Source organism: Sinocyclocheilus grahami, unplaced genomic scaffold (genome assembly GCF_001515645.1).
Source record: "Sinocyclocheilus grahami isolate Dianchi unplaced genomic scaffold, SAMN03320097.WGS_v1.1 scaffold509.1, whole genome shotgun sequence".
NCBI lineage: Eukaryota > Metazoa > Chordata > Actinopteri > Cypriniformes > Cyprinidae > Sinocyclocheilus > Sinocyclocheilus grahami.
The window spans coordinates 768,262-784,796 of NW_015505688.1; the positions used below are offsets into that span (position 1 = coordinate 768,262).

Genomic DNA, 16,535 nt, shown 5'->3' on the forward strand with positions numbered 1-16,535 from the left:
TATGCAGAATCAGGTGACCTGTATTGCTGTGTATATACATAGTTGAATGATAGCATATGAGCTGGACACAACACTTAATGTATAAGATGCAATTGTATGTGTCCTCACCTCGCTCTTCCCTGTCTGTCCTCACAGGAGGAGTTTGTGGATAAGACTCCGTACACCATCATGTTTGGGCCTGATAAGTGTGGTGAGGATTACAAACTGCACTTCATCTTTAGACACAAGAACCCAAAAAACGGCGAGTTTGAGGAGAAGCATGCTAAGAAGCCCGACGCGGACCTGCGCACATACTACACAGACAAGAAGACCCACCTCTTCACACTGGGTAACAACACGCATCTCATCCTGCTTCCATAAGCGCCACCTACTGTCAAAGAGTACATTTACATGTTCATTCAGCCCGTCTGCTGTTTTCCTAACCGATCTAAACAGACAAATCTCATATGAAAGTTGGACAGAATTCCTCATGTGTGTCAATGTGTCCTCCTGCAGTGCTGAACCCTGATAACAGTTTTGAGATCCTGATTGACCAGACAGTGGTGAACAGCGGCAGTCTCTTGAATGATATGACTCCCCCCATCAACCCCCTGGCCGAGATTGAGGATCCCGATGACCACAAACCTGAGGACTGGGATGAGAGACCCAAGATCCAGGACCCAGATTCTGTCAAACCCGAGGACTGGTGAGGCAGAGAGTGTCTTTATGTCTGTATGTGTTGTCCTGGGGTTCAGAATCGTCACTTTTTGTCCATATCCTTATTATTTGATGTGTTTGTAACTCAGGGATGAAGACGCTCCTGCTAAGATTCCTGATGAAGATGCTGTGAAACCTGACGGCTGGTTGGACGATGAGCCAGAGTACATCGGTGACCCCGATGCCCTTAAGCCAGAGGACTGGTAAAGCTTTCTCCATTATATTAAAAGTCTTCAGAAAATCATTTTAACTTCATAAATAAATATTTTTGGTCTTACTGTGCACGATTACTGAAAAGTCTGAAAAAACACAATTACAGATCTTTTTTCTTTTTTTTTTTTTCTTTAATCAAAATAACTTTTCCCACTTCTGAAGAAACCTGTATAATTATAAAAAAAACTTAAATTAATATTATTAATAATAAAAAGCCTACTTTTCACAATCCAATCATATTGTGATTTATAAAATCTCACTTTTCATTGTTTCAGTTGCATAGTGTTCTAGATATATTAAAATATATTTTATATACGCATTAGATCCTACTTTACCTGCACACATACAGACAATTGATATATGTGACCCTGAAGCACAAGACCAGTTATAAGGGTCTTTTTTTATTTTTTTTTATTGAGATTTATACATTAGGGATGTAACGATTCACTCAACTCCCGATTCGATTCATGATTTTGATTTCTCGATTCGATTCACAGTTATTATTTTTTTTAACAAAATGAGATTTAAGACAAATGATAAATTAAATGTATCCTTTTATTATTGCTTGGACAAAATGCTGCACATTTATTTTTGAAATTGATATATAATACTATACTAATATAGCACTTATAGCATATAATTACTCTTTTGTTGGTTTTGATTGCTTCTATTGTCCTCATTTGTAAATCGCTTTGGATAATTGAATCGATTTTCAACTGGCTCGCAGTTAATCGTTACATCCCTATTCACCCCTATTAATTAAGCTGAATAAATAAGCTTTCCATTGATTTATGGTTTGTTAGGATAGGACAATATTTGGCCTAGATACAACTATTTGAAAATCTGGAATCTGAGGGTGCAAAAAAATCTAAATTTTGAGAACATCGCCTTTAAAGTTGTTCAAATGAAGTTCTTAGCAATGCATATTACTAATTATAATAATTATTTTTTTATATATTTATGGTAGGAAATTTACTAAATATTTTCATGGATCATGATCTTTACTTAATATCCTAATGATTTTTGGCATAAAAGAAAAATGGATAATTTTGACCCATACAATGTATTGTTGGCTATTGCTACAAATATACCCCAGCGACTTAAGACTGCTTTTGTGCTCCAGGGTCTCATATACTATATAGCAAATCTCGGCTGTGTTACTGTTTCTAAGTAAATATGATAAATATATAACATCATGATGAAGCTGCTTAGAAACAGTGTGTATTGTGAAAAGCACTAGGCAATTTGAATTTGATGAAAACCTTCCCTTAGCTTTGGGGGTGTTAAAGTTTAATTTCAAACATTTATGTGAAGGCAGCATTCTTCGTCAAAGACATGCATACAAATGTGCCGCATTGTAATGAATGCAGAATCACGCTGGATCATGTGAAAGGCTGAGCGCTTATGAGTTGGACAGTGGTGAAGTGAGCTGGTTTTATTGAAGAAATTAGGACTCCTGGGGTGATGATCTGGATTCAGTTTTTATAATTATTGCCTTAACCATGAGAACAACTGAAATCGAGATATGAGGGGCACGTTGAGTGTGAGGTTTTCTTTCTTTACTGCCCTCTGCCTGCACTACATTTGTGCTCGTCTCTTTTAGGGATGAGGATATGGACGGCGCGTGGGAAGCACCTCAGATCCCCAATCCCGTCTGTGAAACGGCCCCCGGGTGCGGCCCATGGGAGAGACCAGTGATCGACAACCCCAACTACAAGGGCAAGTGGAAGCCACCAATGATTGACAACCCTAATTATCAGGTAATTGGCATCTTCTACAGCTCTTTTTTGGGTTAATGTTTTCATCTTTCTTTTTTGCATTTTCCATTGTTTGATTGATAAAAACCAAAATCACAGTAGATTGCTTAAAAAAATGCTTAAAAAGCTTGAATTTAAGGGGGTCATGAAATGGAGAAAATGGAGAAATCGTGTTGTAATAAGTACATCATTGCATCGTGTGCTCAGTAGACATGACTCTGTTCGGCTACAGTGCAGCATTTGATGCAGTGCAACTAGTTCTAAATATAATGCTATAATCAACACTTTTCACCATTAGTTAATCTTGGTGGCTGTTTATCAACATTTATGTAATGTTAAATTAATAATTTCTTAATCTTTTACAGTGAAATATAACAATACAAATATAAAAATATTACTAAGTTATAATTCATATATATTTTTAGATTTTATTATGGTCATATTGCTATATAATTTTTTTGTGTGTTTTAGCGCTTTTTAAATCTCCAGTTATTCTCAGGAAAATCAGTTTTTCCCCCAAATCATGCAGCCCTTTTACTAGGGGTGTTTGAGTCCAAGAGGTTTAGGAGTTGTGATTTAAATAAACCCCTAACTCCGAGTGTTGAACTTGGAAACGTCAATGTCTAATGGTTTGTTTATTTTTCAGGGGGTGTGGAAGCCCAGGAAGATCCCTAACCCAGACTTCTTTGAGGACCTGCACCCGTTCCGTATGACTCCATTCAGCGCCGTCGGTCTGGAGCTCTGGTCCATGTCCTCTGATATCTTCTTTGACAACTTCTTCGTCACCTCTGATCGTAATGTGGCTGAGCGATGGGCGGCTGACGGCTGGGGTCTGAAGAAAGCAGCTGAGGGAGCCGCTGAGGTATGACACATCTGTATTTATCTCACTCTTCTCTATCTTTCCTTCAGTCAAGTGCTCATCAGTGAGATGAGAGCGTGCAGTTAACTAAAAAGGCACATCCTCATCCAGTGCATTTTGAATGCAAAAAAGCAGCAATCTGACAGTGTGCACAGGTTTTTGTAATTATACCAGGAAGCAAAGTTTCTTGGCTGATACATTAAATACTTGTGAGGAAGAATTAGTCACTGATTTGCCAAGGGTTGTGAGGTTTATGGCACAAGCACTTTATTTATTATGTTTTTTTTGTTTGTTTGTTTTTTCATAAATGACGTGTTTAAAGTTAAAAGTGCATTTCCAACATACTGTGACTTGGAATTCACCTCTTCTATGAGAAACATGTTTTTAATTTCTGAATTACAAGTCTGTGCAGGACCCCTCATTACTGTGTGTGTTAACGTCAGCAAGTCACCTAGAATATAAAATAATTTGACCTTTTTATTACAATTTAGTATAAATGAATAATTCCTTATTGAAATATTTTTTTTTAAATAATGATTGACCTGTTGATGTCATTACATTAACTTCTAGAAAATGATAGTTTTTCAGAACCACATTTTTAAGGACTTAGCTCATCGATTATTAACATTTTTGTCTCTTATTTGTTGTTGACCTCTATATGACTTTATGCCAATAGTAAGAATTCATAATTGTGGAATTATTGTTTCTTTTCTCTGTGATTCTTGTTTTGAGTTGACTGACTCTTGTGTTGTAAATGATGCCATGTGTGTCAGTGGAGCATGGCGATCCACTCGGCGCTGCTCTGAAAATCTGTTTCCACTCACTCCGGAGACTTTCTCACATGACACAGCACAGGCAGTTCAACCAGCCACGTTCTTTCACAGGATGTCTCCTCATCAGCCCACACACATTCACACAATACACGTGAACACACGGATCCGTCGTTTCAGTATGCATCTCTCTTACAAACACACACGCAGCGAGACCACAGCTCCTTGTACCTCTGTGTCCTTCACACAGCCCACGTTTGATCTCTGAATCTCTGCACTACGGGACAGCATGCAGAAAATATCTGCCCAGAATTCAGTATGAGCCACTAATGAGGAATTTCTGCCTGTCTGCAGCTATAAGTGACATTTTCTCTGACATGCACAGGGCCCTTTGAAATCAGTGTTCCTCCCAAATTCCATTTTTTTTAAATTTGTCTCACAACAAACCCTGTTTCAGAACAGAGAACATTTGTAGTCTCTTTTATTTTTTTGATTATCAAGCAAAATTTTTTCGCTTTCGTCAGTAAAGACATGAGCAGGGCGTGACGGCCAATCAGCGGTCAGCGCTGGGTCTTTTTCAGAAGTAAATTCTGGTGTGGGGTCTCTCTCTCTGAGGCAGGTTGAGGATCCCAAGGGAATGTCTCTGGCTCTGTCGGTGTGCTGGGAGGCACTGCTGAGCGCCGTGTACTCTGGGATTAGCTGTTTTTTTGGCTGGCGTTCATGAGAATTCCTACTGGGCACATGCCTTTTGCCCGAAGGTGGATTCCAGGCATGCCTTGCATGTTAAACTCAAGGGCCAGCTCTGTCCCTGGCTAAAGGACCTAACGGAAGTCTGTGGGTTTTTGTCTGAGCAGCTTCATGCTTTGATTGTGGTCTGTTTAATCGGCCATGATGACTTTGTCACAGCAGCATGAAAGACAGGCAGTCAGGACCGAAGCCTGTGCCTCGGAGTGACTGCGTCTGAACGCTTGATCACATGTCCAAAGGATGCACACTTGGTTTGGAGGGTTTACAGTGCAGTCACTGGTTAACTTAAAGAGGTAGTTCATTCAATGATAATGTCATCATTTACTCACCGTCATCTCGTTCCAAACCCAGAAGATTTTAGTTCATATTCAACTCTCAAAAGATTTAATTTAGGCTTTTAGTCCCATGTAAACATTGATCAGTGCACATACATAAAGCACATCAAATATTGTAAACAGAAGCTGAAACTTGCACGTTTGACGGATGACAACCAGTGAGGTTTGTGCTCTGTGTGTGTGTGTGTGTTGTTCAGTGTTTATCTGTGAATAAAATCTGCTTGGCAAGACTGTGATTAAATTGCTTGTTTGATATGAATTAATGTTTCGATGTCTTCGTGAACCTTTTTGTAGCATCAATGTTTGAGTGTAATGTACTTTTAAATGGAGAGAAATGTTTTAGTTTTTTTTTTTTTGGGATTTAATTGTAGCTTAGTAGATTTTACAAGATAATCTTTTTTGGGGTTTTGGGGCCATGTGATTTCCTGATTTCTACTTGTATTGATAGTGGTGAAAATGGCAGAAAAAAATAAAGAAGCAAAGTTCTTCTTGATTGGCTGTGTGGGACTCTTGTGCATGTGTGTTAGTAAATTAAGTGTGTGTGTGTGTGTGCAGCCCAGTCTGGTGAATCAGATGATAACAGCTGCTGAAGAGAGACCCTGGCTCTGGATCGTCTACGTCCTGACTGTGGCTCTGCCTCTGGTGCTCATCATTGTCTTCTGCTGCACCGGAAAGGTAAGTGTGTGTCATTTAAAGAAGCTTGACCTTAATGTATGGCTGGATCTGTAGAATAAATGTCATCCTGTGCCTTACAGAAGAGCTCAGCGTCCACATCTGCTGCTGAGTACAAGAAGACAGACGCGCCACAGCCAGATGTGAAGGAGGAAGCCGAGGAAGAGGAAGAGGAAGAGGAAGCCAAGGAAGAGGAAGAGGAAGCCAAGGAAGAGGAAGAGGAAGCCAAGGAAGAGGAATCAGGTCTGAAAGATAAACAACTTTTGTTAAATCTTTCTTACAGTCAAATGCGACCAGTCACACAAGTTGCGTTCTTTGCTTGGAAGAGTTTTTAGTTCTAGTTCTGTTTACACTCTCCTCTCTTTCAGGGACTTGGGTTTGGACCTTATGATGGTTGAGCCGTTTTCTATAATTCTGTGTTGTTGTTCCCCCAGAAGCAAAGAAGAGTGAAGAAGAGGACTCCACAGGAGAAGCAGAGGAGGCCGCAGAGAACGACAACAAAGACGACAGTACATCCAATGAGGTAGTGCATCTTATGCTACTAGAAACACATAGGAAATGTTACATTTTGAGACTTTATAAGCAAATGTTGTCTTTTAGTAGGCACCTGGGTGTGGATTTGGAAGATCAGGTTTATTTTAGTAAATCAGTTTGTCGTCATCACATAAAAGTCTTCAGCAGCATTTTATGTGTTCATGTAAACTAGGGTGAGTTAGGTGTGTTTAAAGCCATTTAATTTTCCTAGATTGATGTTATCTGAATAGAGATCCTGATTTTGTTTGTTTTGGATAATGCGGTTTTTCCAAGGTTTTCTTTATTTTCTCTCTAATTTCTGATCGAACAATAATTGTTTCTCATAGGGAGAATAAGTTGTTGTAAACATTTATACAGTGGCTAGTCTTTTTTTTTTTTCTTCTTCTCCCATTGCATTTGTCTCACAACAAACCCTGTTTCAGAACAGAGAACATTTGTAGTCTCTTTTATTTTTTTGATTATCAAGCAAAATTTTTTCGCTTTCGTCAGTAAAGACATGAGCAGGGCGTGACGGCCAATCAGCGGTCAGCGCTGGGTCTTTTTCAGAAGTAAATTCTGGTGTGGGGTCTCTCTCTGAGGCAGGTTGAGGATCCCAAGGGAATGTCTCTGGCTCTGTCGGTGTGCTGGGAGGCACTGCTGAGCGCCGTGTACTCTGGGATTAGCTGTTTTTTGGCTGGCGTTCATGAGAATTCCTACTGGGCACATGCCTTTTGCCCGAAGGTGGATTCCAGGCATGCCTTGCATGTTAAACTCAAGGGCCAGCTCTGTCCCTGGCTAAAGGACCTAACGGAAGTCTGTGGGTTTTTGTCTGAGCAGCTTCATGCTTTGATTGTGGTCTGTTTAATCGGCCATGATGACTTTGTCACAGCAGCATGAAAGACAGGCAGTCAGGACCGAAGCCTGTGCCTCGGAGTGACTGCGTCTGAACGCTTGATCACATGTCCAAAGGATGCACACTTGGTTTGGAGGGTTTACAGTGCAGTCACTGGTTAACTTAAAGAGGTAGTTCATTCAATGATAATGTCATCATTTACTCACCGTCATCTCGTTCCAAACCCAGAAGATTTTAGTTCATATTCAACTCTCAAAAGATTTAATTTAGGCTTTTAGTCCCATGTAAACATTGATCAGTGCACATACATAAAGCACATCAAATATTGTAAACAGAAGCTGAAACTTGCACGTTTGACGGATGACAACCAGTGAGGTTTGTGCTCTGTGTGTGTGTGTGTGTTGTTCAGTGTTTATCTGTGAATAAAATCTGCTTGGCAAGACTGTGATTAAATTGCTTGTTTGATATGAATTAATGTTTCGATGTCTTCGTGAACCTTTTTGTAGCATCAATGTTTGAGTGTAATGTACTTTTAAATGGAGAGAAATGTTTTAGTTTTTTTTTTTTTGGGATTTAATTGTAGCTTAGTAGATTTTACAAGATAATCTTTTTTGGGGTTTTGGGGCCATGTGATTTCCTGATTTCTACTTGTATTGATAGTGGTGAAAATGGCAGAAAAAAATAAAGAAGCAAAGTTCTTCTTGATTGGCTGTGTGGGACTCTTGTGCATGTGTGTTAGTAAATTAAGTGTGTGTGTGTGTGTGCGTTCACAGCCCGGTCTGGTGAATCAGATGATAACAGCTACTGAAGAGAGACCCTGGCTCTGGATCGTCTACGTCCTGACTGTGGCTCTGCCTCTGGTGCTCATCATTGTCTTCTGCTGCACTGGAAAGGTAAGTGTGGGTCATTTAAAGTAGCCTGACCTTAATGTATGGCCAAGGGTGGATCTGTAGAATAAATGTCGTTCTGCGCCTTACAGAAGAGCCCAGCGTCCACATCTGCTGCGGAGTACAAGAAGACAGACGCACCACAGCCAGATGTGAAGGAGGAAGCTGAGGAAGAGGAAGCTGAGGAAGAGGAAGCTGAGGAAGAGGAAGCTGAGGAAGAGGAAGCTAAGGAAGAAGAATCAGGTCCGATAGATAAACATGTCACACATCTATTACAACTTTTGCTTAATCCTTCATAGTCTTGTTTTTGGTTTATGACCTTATGAAGGTTGAGTTGTTTGCTTTAATTCTGTGGTGTTCTTCCCTCAGAAGCAAAGAAGAGTGAGGAAGAGGACTCCTCGGGAGAAGCAGAGGAGGCCGCAGGGAGCGACAACAAAGACGACGATACATCTAATGAGGTAGAGAATCTTACGCTACTAGAAAAACGTTGGAAATGTTATGTTTTGAGACTAAGCAAGTGTTGTTGTTTAGATTCCATAGCAACAGGATTTTTAGAAGTAAAAAAAAAAGGTTCAAGTCTTTTAATAGGCATCTTGATGTGGATTTGGAAGAGTTTATTTTAGTAAATCAATTTGTCCATCGCATAAGTCTTCAGCAGCATTTTATTTGTTCGTGTAAATTAGGGTGATTTTTAGGTGCGTTTAATGCCATTTAATTTTTCCCAAATTGATGTTGTCTTAGACACTGATTTTGTTTGTTCTGCATAATTGTTTCTTATAGACGGTCTGAACGAAGCGGTGCGGTCCGCCACTCGACCAACAGCCAAACGAACACCTCTTCAAGCGGCCTTGAGGATGTTGATGGTTACCACGGTGAAGATGGCTCTCAAATAGCATAGCAAATTTCCCCCTAACTAAAAAGAAAACGCAATCTGTGTTACCATTCCTGAACTGTGCATCTGATGATCGCATAAAGATCCTGTTCCTACTCTCAGCTGTCTCACACACACACACACACACACACACTTCCAGACAGTGTTCCTGAAGCCTAACACATGACCACAGTATGGCACACTTGGTATTGTTAGGTTTACAGGCCAACAGCTTTATTCCTTTGTTCTAGAATTACTCCAGAAGCCATAGGCGATTGATTGGATATATTCATTATAAACTACAAGATTTGCCACTTGATTGCTTGGATATACACCTAGGTTTTAACACACAAATTAGATGTTTTCATTATTTTCTATTCCATGAGGTTCAGCATTTTGTCGTGGCATGGACTGGGCATCCAGTAAAAGGCCAAACCTTGACCTTAACGCAGCCAGATGTGGTGCATGCGCTCAGTAAGGTGTCCAGGGAGAATGCCAGGTAGATTCGTAGGTTCTAGTGTACTGCCTTACTTGTAGCACACAAGATTTGCTAATATTTTTTCTGTGAATGTACTGTGAGTTTTGTTTAATGTTTTTTTCTTCATTTGTTTTTGCCATTCAAATGGACTTTTTACTAAATCATGGATTGCTGTACAAATGTGTTTTCTGATGTAGATTCTAACCTGTTCAGCCCAATAACAGGACGATTGACAGTTTTTACTCTGAAAGTTTTACTTTCTTGCCCTCGTTGCGTTATTTGTCTGATCGTAACCGTTTTAACTTTTCTCACTGTGATGTCATATCCTGTCTAGCCAATATTAGCAGCAGTAGCAGCTTCCCATTCGATTGAACCAATCATGTTCACACCACATTAGAATGAGGACTGAGTGACCGTTTAATCTAAGATATTTCCAATTCAAACTTTATAATTCCATTTTTTTTCCATATTACACTAACATTAATGTGCTTAAATAGGCTTCAGTTTTTAATGTAAAATGTGTGGTTTTCTTATGCATTTCTGGTGAAAGGTGAAATGTTTTTTTTTTTTTATATATATATATAAGTAAATTTAATGAGTCCCTTTTGAAAACTCAGTTTTCTAGTAAGTGTCACTCAAAGAGAAAACATGAAAAAAAGAGTAATGTCCTGGGTGTAAAGCAAGCTGTTGAAGTCATTTCCTCCTCCATGTCACATTGACTCCGCCCCTAAATACTTTGACCCCAAAGATATGAAAAAGGCACTATTAGGGGCTTACCCTGATCTAAAGTAAACTAGTGTATGTAGTGTTGCTAGTATTCTTAAAGTTACTTTATACTCTCAATATGGCAAACCGGACTCCTCTGTTCCTATTCCATCGGAGCAGTCTGGCGAGATGCCATAACATGAGCTCTACCCCAAGACTAATGAAGAGTTGGCACTTTCAAAGGTAACTGAGAACAAAAAATCACACATCTAGGCCAATATTTGCTGCTCTGCTCTTAATATCTCATTTTGCTTTCTCTGATGGGCATCGTCTCCAACTGTAAATGTCCTGTCTGCACATCTGTGTTTTGGGCTGTTTTGGTCTTCTTTCTTTTCTTTGTCTTTTGGATTACCATTATTTCACAAATGTAGGTAATGATTAGTGTGGATGCATAGAAGGATGGAAAAGCATTGGATTGAGTGATTTACTGGCATCATTGAAGTTGTGAAACAGATCATGAGTCTGTGTGATGATTCTGGTCTTGCTGGGAGGGTTTGGGAGAAATCCATTGTGTTACTCACAAACTAAAATAAAATAATGATTTGATGAACGATTGATGTGTGTTTCTATGTGTGATTTTGAGGTTTCATGAGTGTGGCTGCATGTGGAATTAGGGAGTTTAAACATGCTTTCTTTATTCAGAGGCATTTTTTGATGAATCTGGTGAAAATGTCAGAGTTCTATTTTTTTTCCACACTCAAAAGAAACCACATATATTACATTTCCCTCCCAAATTTATATTGCACCAATGCTAATTCATTAAAGTGTGAAGTATTTGTATGTTATCATATTATTTGTTTTGTTTAATCTTCGGGAAAATGTGAATTGCCAAAGAAAAGTAACATTTTTGGAGGGGGAAATGTGCTTAACTGTCATTAAGTGTGAATGCAAATAATATTAAGGGTCCTAAAAATAAATGTCATTCTCTTTATGCCTAATATTTTATTTTGAGGTAACCTGTTACCTGGACTTCTTATGTGAAATTCAACCTTTTATGAGTTATTACAAGAGATGAACTGTATTTTCAGGCCTATCTGAGTGAGTGTACTGAGGACACACACGTACATACGAGTCAGTGATTCAGTCTCTTTCTGAGAACTTCAGCTGTATATGTGAAAAATGGATCTGAAATTTTCTTCTGATTTAGTTAATGACATGCTGAAATGAATAAAAAGGAATATATAAAAATGTGATGTTGAAAAAAAAAAAGTGTTCTAATATTATATTAATATTCTAATTTCCATTGCTCCACTGCATATGCTCGTAATTTTTTTTTTTTTGTCTTGACAGATGTGCTTCCCCAATCAGACATGCATGTTGGGAAATAACACCTATATGTGATGTCAGACTTACTGGATCTGAAATTTTCTTCTGATTTAGTTAATGACATGCTGAAATGAATAAAAAGGAATATATAAAAATGTGATGTTGAAAAAAAAAAAGTGTTCTAATATTATATTAATATTCTAATTTCCATTGCTCCACTGCATATGCTCGTAATTTTTTTTTTTGTCTTGACAGATGTGCTTCCCCAATCAGACATGCATGTTGGGAAATAACACCTATATGTGATGTCAGACTTATATAAATGTTTGGCGTGAAATAAAATGATGATAAACTGTTCAAAATGAAGACAAAGGGTGATTAACTGCACATTTGTTTGCATATATTTTGTAATCTAATACAATGACGTTCATACATTAATATGGCTTAAGTGTTCAGTTTTGTAGGCCACTCATTATAGTCGAGCACAACTGAAACCAAATGTGGTGATCTAAAACCCACCTGAATCAGGACCAACACTCTTTCTGAGTGTTATCTGTGGCAACGGTTAAGCTTTGCTGCACACAGGAGAATCATTTCCAAAATTGTACTGAATTCTTTAGAAATAGCTCTTACGATGCAAACGTTCAAGCTCAGCAGTTATGAGACTGTAAGGGAGAGCTATTATTGTGATAGCTGTGTGAGTTGCATAATTCGGTTTTACACAGAGTAGCCCATAGATTTGTGGTGGAGAGTGAAAGCCAGCTGTAGTCAAGCAGGGTGTCAGAAAAGTTCTGCAAAGCTTCCAGTCATTTTTTCTTTACATCAGTTTTCATTACCCACCTGTGTATCTGTCTGTCTGTGTATCTATCTGTCTGTCTGTCTGTCTGTCTATCTATCATCTGTCTGTCTGTGTATCTATCTATCTATCTATCTGTCTCTATCTGTCTGTCTGTCTACCATCTGTATGTCTATGTATCTATCTGTCTGTCTGTCTCTGTCTATCTATCTAGCTATAATCTGACAATATCTGTCTATCATCTGTCTGTCTGTCTGTATCTATCTATCATCTGTCTGTCTGTCTGTCTGTCTGTGTATCTATCTATCTGTCTGTCTATCAATCTATATATCTATCTATAATCTATCCGTCTATCAATCTATAATCTGACCATATCTATCTATCTGTGTTTGTCTATCTATCTATCTGTCTGTCTGTCTATCTATCTGTCTGTCTGTCTATCATCTGTCTGTCTGTATCTATCTGTCTGTCTATAATCTGACAATATCTATCTATCGTCTGTCTGTCTGTCTTTTTTTTTGAGCGTTCGCGTAAAGGAAACTTTGATTGGAGTTTTTGCGTTTCGACTCTTTTCTGAATATAAGCGCTCACATCTGAACTATGTGCCATTTCTTTTGTTGTATAAGGAGGCAGAAAGTGCTGAAAATGGAGGCAGTTGAGCGTGTTTTGTAAAGACGCACACGCACGCAAACAGCACGATCAGTCCTGAGAGTTGTGCTGGACTCCGGAGACTCGAGCGAGGTTATAAACGCGCTATTGTTCTGGATGATGGCGGATTTCGTGGTGCCGCGGCACAGCGCGGTGATGGAGCGGCTGCGGCGGCGCATCGAGCTCTTCCGGCGGCATCACACCGGCTGTGAGAACCGCTATGACAGCACGGCCATGGAGCGGCTGGAGATGGACAGACAACAGACGTTCGCGCTGCATCAGCGCTGCATGCAGACCAAGGCCAAGCGCTCGAACAAGCACCGGCAGCCGCCAGCGGCGCTGAGCGGGGACCCGGCGGGGCAGAGAGGGACGGGCGGCGGGGGCACCAGCGCGGACGGAGGGAACGGGACGCCCGGGGAGCAGGGCAGAAACAGCACGCTGATCGCGGTAAGTCTATGGGAAACGAGTCACGATGCCTCTGTAGATCTGATGACTGAAAGATGGTAGCTTCAAACCTTTCGTGTGATGATTTAGAAAGTACTACTACAATTGAGCTTACTCTAAGAGGACTGAAGAAGTGTGTTACAAGTTACTGAGGGTCTCCTAAATGGCAATCGCAAAGTAGACTAAGAACCTGAGAAGGTGCTTGAATGCACGTGCTGATCTTGTAGCGTCGGTAGGTTTGAGGTGCTTCGGCAGGTGTGCTGCTAGTGGAAGTCGCACGCAGTGTTGCCAGATTGGATGGACGATTTCCAGGCCAAAAGCTCACAAAAACCGCCCAAAACTTTAACCGTCAAAATAATGTTATTGAATATGTAAATCAAGGTTGATAAGGGCCATTTTAACTCCTTAAAACTAAATATTGAGACAAAATAGGTTAATATAAATTATAAATAAGACATTTCGCAGGTAAACGGATCAAATCGGGGCGAATAGCCTACATTAAAGAGAATTAGGCTACCGAACATGAATAAAATATGCAAGCAGACACTGTCAAAACGGCAATCATGAAATTAACCGATACCCTCGAAACATGACATGCATGATTTTCAATGTCAGCAGTCAGAATAATCCAATTTAAATGCAAAAAGTGCCCAATATAAGTGATAGGAAAAAGCAACGTAATTAGCATGTATTTCACACTCGTTCATGCGCACACCATGACAGTCAACTCAAAACTGTCATTCATTGATACTTAATTATAATCCGACAATTAAAAAAAACAACAACAACGATAATGCTTACCTTCGTGTCGCTCTATAATTTTACACAGAACTAGAGGAAGCCTCTTGTTAAGTTCATATTGTAGAACATAATACAGAACTTTGCCCAGTCAAAACTAATCAAGTCTAGCAGTTTTCAAGGATTTATCAATCTGGACGTTTAAAAGATAAAAGACATGATCGTATAGACCGACATATTTAGTTTTGGTTGTGATTAATTCAAATGTGCTCTGATTTCAGAGAGTTGCAGTGATGGAGCATTCGTGTCATCTCACTCCACAATAATTCACGTTTTGAGAGTTGAGTCACTCTCCCACTCTTTAACTTATATTTTAGGCAGTGTGATTACTTGAATATACAGTCACGCTACATTCAAAATCAGATACGTTATAACTTATCACGCTAAAAACTTGTCACTCATGAATCATAACGTCTGTCTGCTGAGCCCTCGTGATAATTGCGGCTGTCGAGGTTTACATGAGCACCAGCGCCTCTGCAGTGTGTGTGTGTAGTAATGTTGTGATGACTGATTGGATGCAGTACATGCATACTTGGGCTTGTTTGTTAAACAATTAGCCAATGCAATTTATATGTTTGAGAACTGCCAAACTGACCCCAAACCAGCCCAAATTTTGTTCACCCGCCCAAGCCAGTTTTTACCCGCACAATCAAATTCAAAACCGCCCAATCTGGCAACACTGCACGGCTGCATCAGCATCAGCATCAACAGCGCTGAGGACATGTGACCGTGACAGGAGCACGCGTCCAGGTCCAGCTCATGTCACATGAGCTCCGTGCTGCTCGCTGTGTGCCGCAGATGTTTCGATGAATGATCACCTCATGGCCGTGTTTGTTTTTGCAGCGTGCATTTGCTGCACTTTCCAAAACACCATCACTGAATGAAGCTTTCAAAGCATCCCTGCTTCTAGTTTTCTTTGAAAACACCCCTGGCCCTGAAAGACTTGTGTGAGTGTCGTTGCATTGGATAACAAAATAGTAAACCAAGAAATAGAGCACGAAAATACTTTTCTTAGGTTTGAAATATGTATAAAGCAGCTTTGTGATTGTGAAATATCCCTGCTGCTGCATCTGCCTGACTCTTGCTCTGATCATTTCTGATGCAGTGACATTCTGAAATAGTGTCATCGAAGCCCAATGCTTTGTAGTTCCACTTTATTTTGCCCTGCTTGGGTCTTAAAAAAACAGGACTTCCTTCACATGTTGTTTTCCTTGTAAAGATTTTGCGGCAGTGCTATTGATTGAAGCGGTGGCGCAGAGAGCAGTGTATATTATCATGTTGAAACCATGGCTGGTTTTACAGAGACAGTCAGGCTCCTGAAACTGATAGCATGTAGTTTGAGGACATTAGGCCACAAAAAACACTGCAAAGACAAGTCATGAGTGTAGATTTACATGTTCCTCAGCTGATTAATCTCACACTGTACTGCAAGAAACCAGCAAACTGAACTGATAAGGGCAGCTTTCTTTATGAATGAATCACTGTAGCAACTATAACATCTGACAGCAGGTTTATTCTCTCCTGAAGAGGTGTGGGCAGTAAAGTCGCCAGAGAACTGACGCAGATCTATGTTGAAACCAGTCTCCTTTCCTCCATTGCACCAGGAACTGCCATGCACGAGAACAGGCAGTCTTCAGTTTGAGGTCTCCGCTTGTTGGTGCATTTCTAACATAAGCTGACTTTTACGTTTTTGAGGGTGATATTAGTCTAGAGATATACTGTAGTTGAATTATGTGACTGCTGAAGTCGATCTCTAAATTAAAGATTTTTCTAGGCAACTAATCACACGTTTATGTTAATTTATTTGCGTGAATACTGGAGGGGGAACTAAACCATAATGAGCCTTTAATATATAGCCTATTCCACGCTTAATTGCGCACACAAAGCTTGCTGCAAAGCACCGGCAAAAGTAATGACTATGAATGTGTTGGGGAAAATAGTATGGAGATATTTTAATTATTTATTAATAAACTAATGTTTTCTGAGTCCGTGATGGCTGCAAAGATTAAATGGATGCTGAATGATTAAATGGATCACCATCTCCACATTACAGTCTTCAGAGAGAAATGCACTCTCATACAGATTGCATAATCAGTGTTTTGGCTTTGAATTGGTTCATTCAAAAGTAGACATTTCAAGCTTTCTATAGATATATTTCTCATGTCTG

The 16,535-nt window shown here is 39.7% G+C and overlaps 2 protein-coding genes across 2 annotated transcripts in view; both read left to right on the forward strand.

The window, feature by feature from the left end:
* The window catches only part of LOC107554653 (calnexin-like), a 21,949-nt gene extending 12,749 nt beyond the window's left edge, over nt 1-9,200 (forward strand). The window contains exons 8-16 of the mRNA XM_016237233.1: nt 496-685; nt 786-899; nt 2,513-2,669; nt 3,313-3,528; nt 5,933-6,052; nt 6,133-6,273; nt 8,461-8,545; nt 8,672-8,900; nt 9,083-9,200. Of these exons, the coding sequence (XP_016092719.1) occupies nt 496-685; nt 786-899; nt 2,513-2,669; nt 3,313-3,528; nt 5,933-6,052; nt 6,133-6,273; nt 8,461-8,545; nt 8,672-8,900; nt 9,083-9,200 (1,370 nt within the window). The remainder of the gene's footprint in view (nt 1-495; nt 686-785; nt 900-2,512; nt 2,670-3,312; nt 3,529-5,932; nt 6,053-6,132; nt 6,274-8,460; nt 8,546-8,671; nt 8,901-9,082) is intronic.
* A 3,796-nt stretch (nt 9,201-12,996) lies between these two features.
* LOC107554672 (mastermind-like protein 1) lies at nt 12,997-15,967 on the forward strand. The gene is made up of 2 exons (XM_016237258.1): nt 12,997-13,573; nt 15,896-15,967. Exons 1-2 carry the CDS (start codon nt 13,244-13,246, stop codon nt 15,908-15,910), a joined length of 345 nt encoding a protein of 114 aa, XP_016092744.1. The 5' UTR covers nt 12,997-13,243; the 3' UTR covers nt 15,911-15,967.
* Nucleotides 15,968-16,535: the final 568 nt, after the last annotated feature.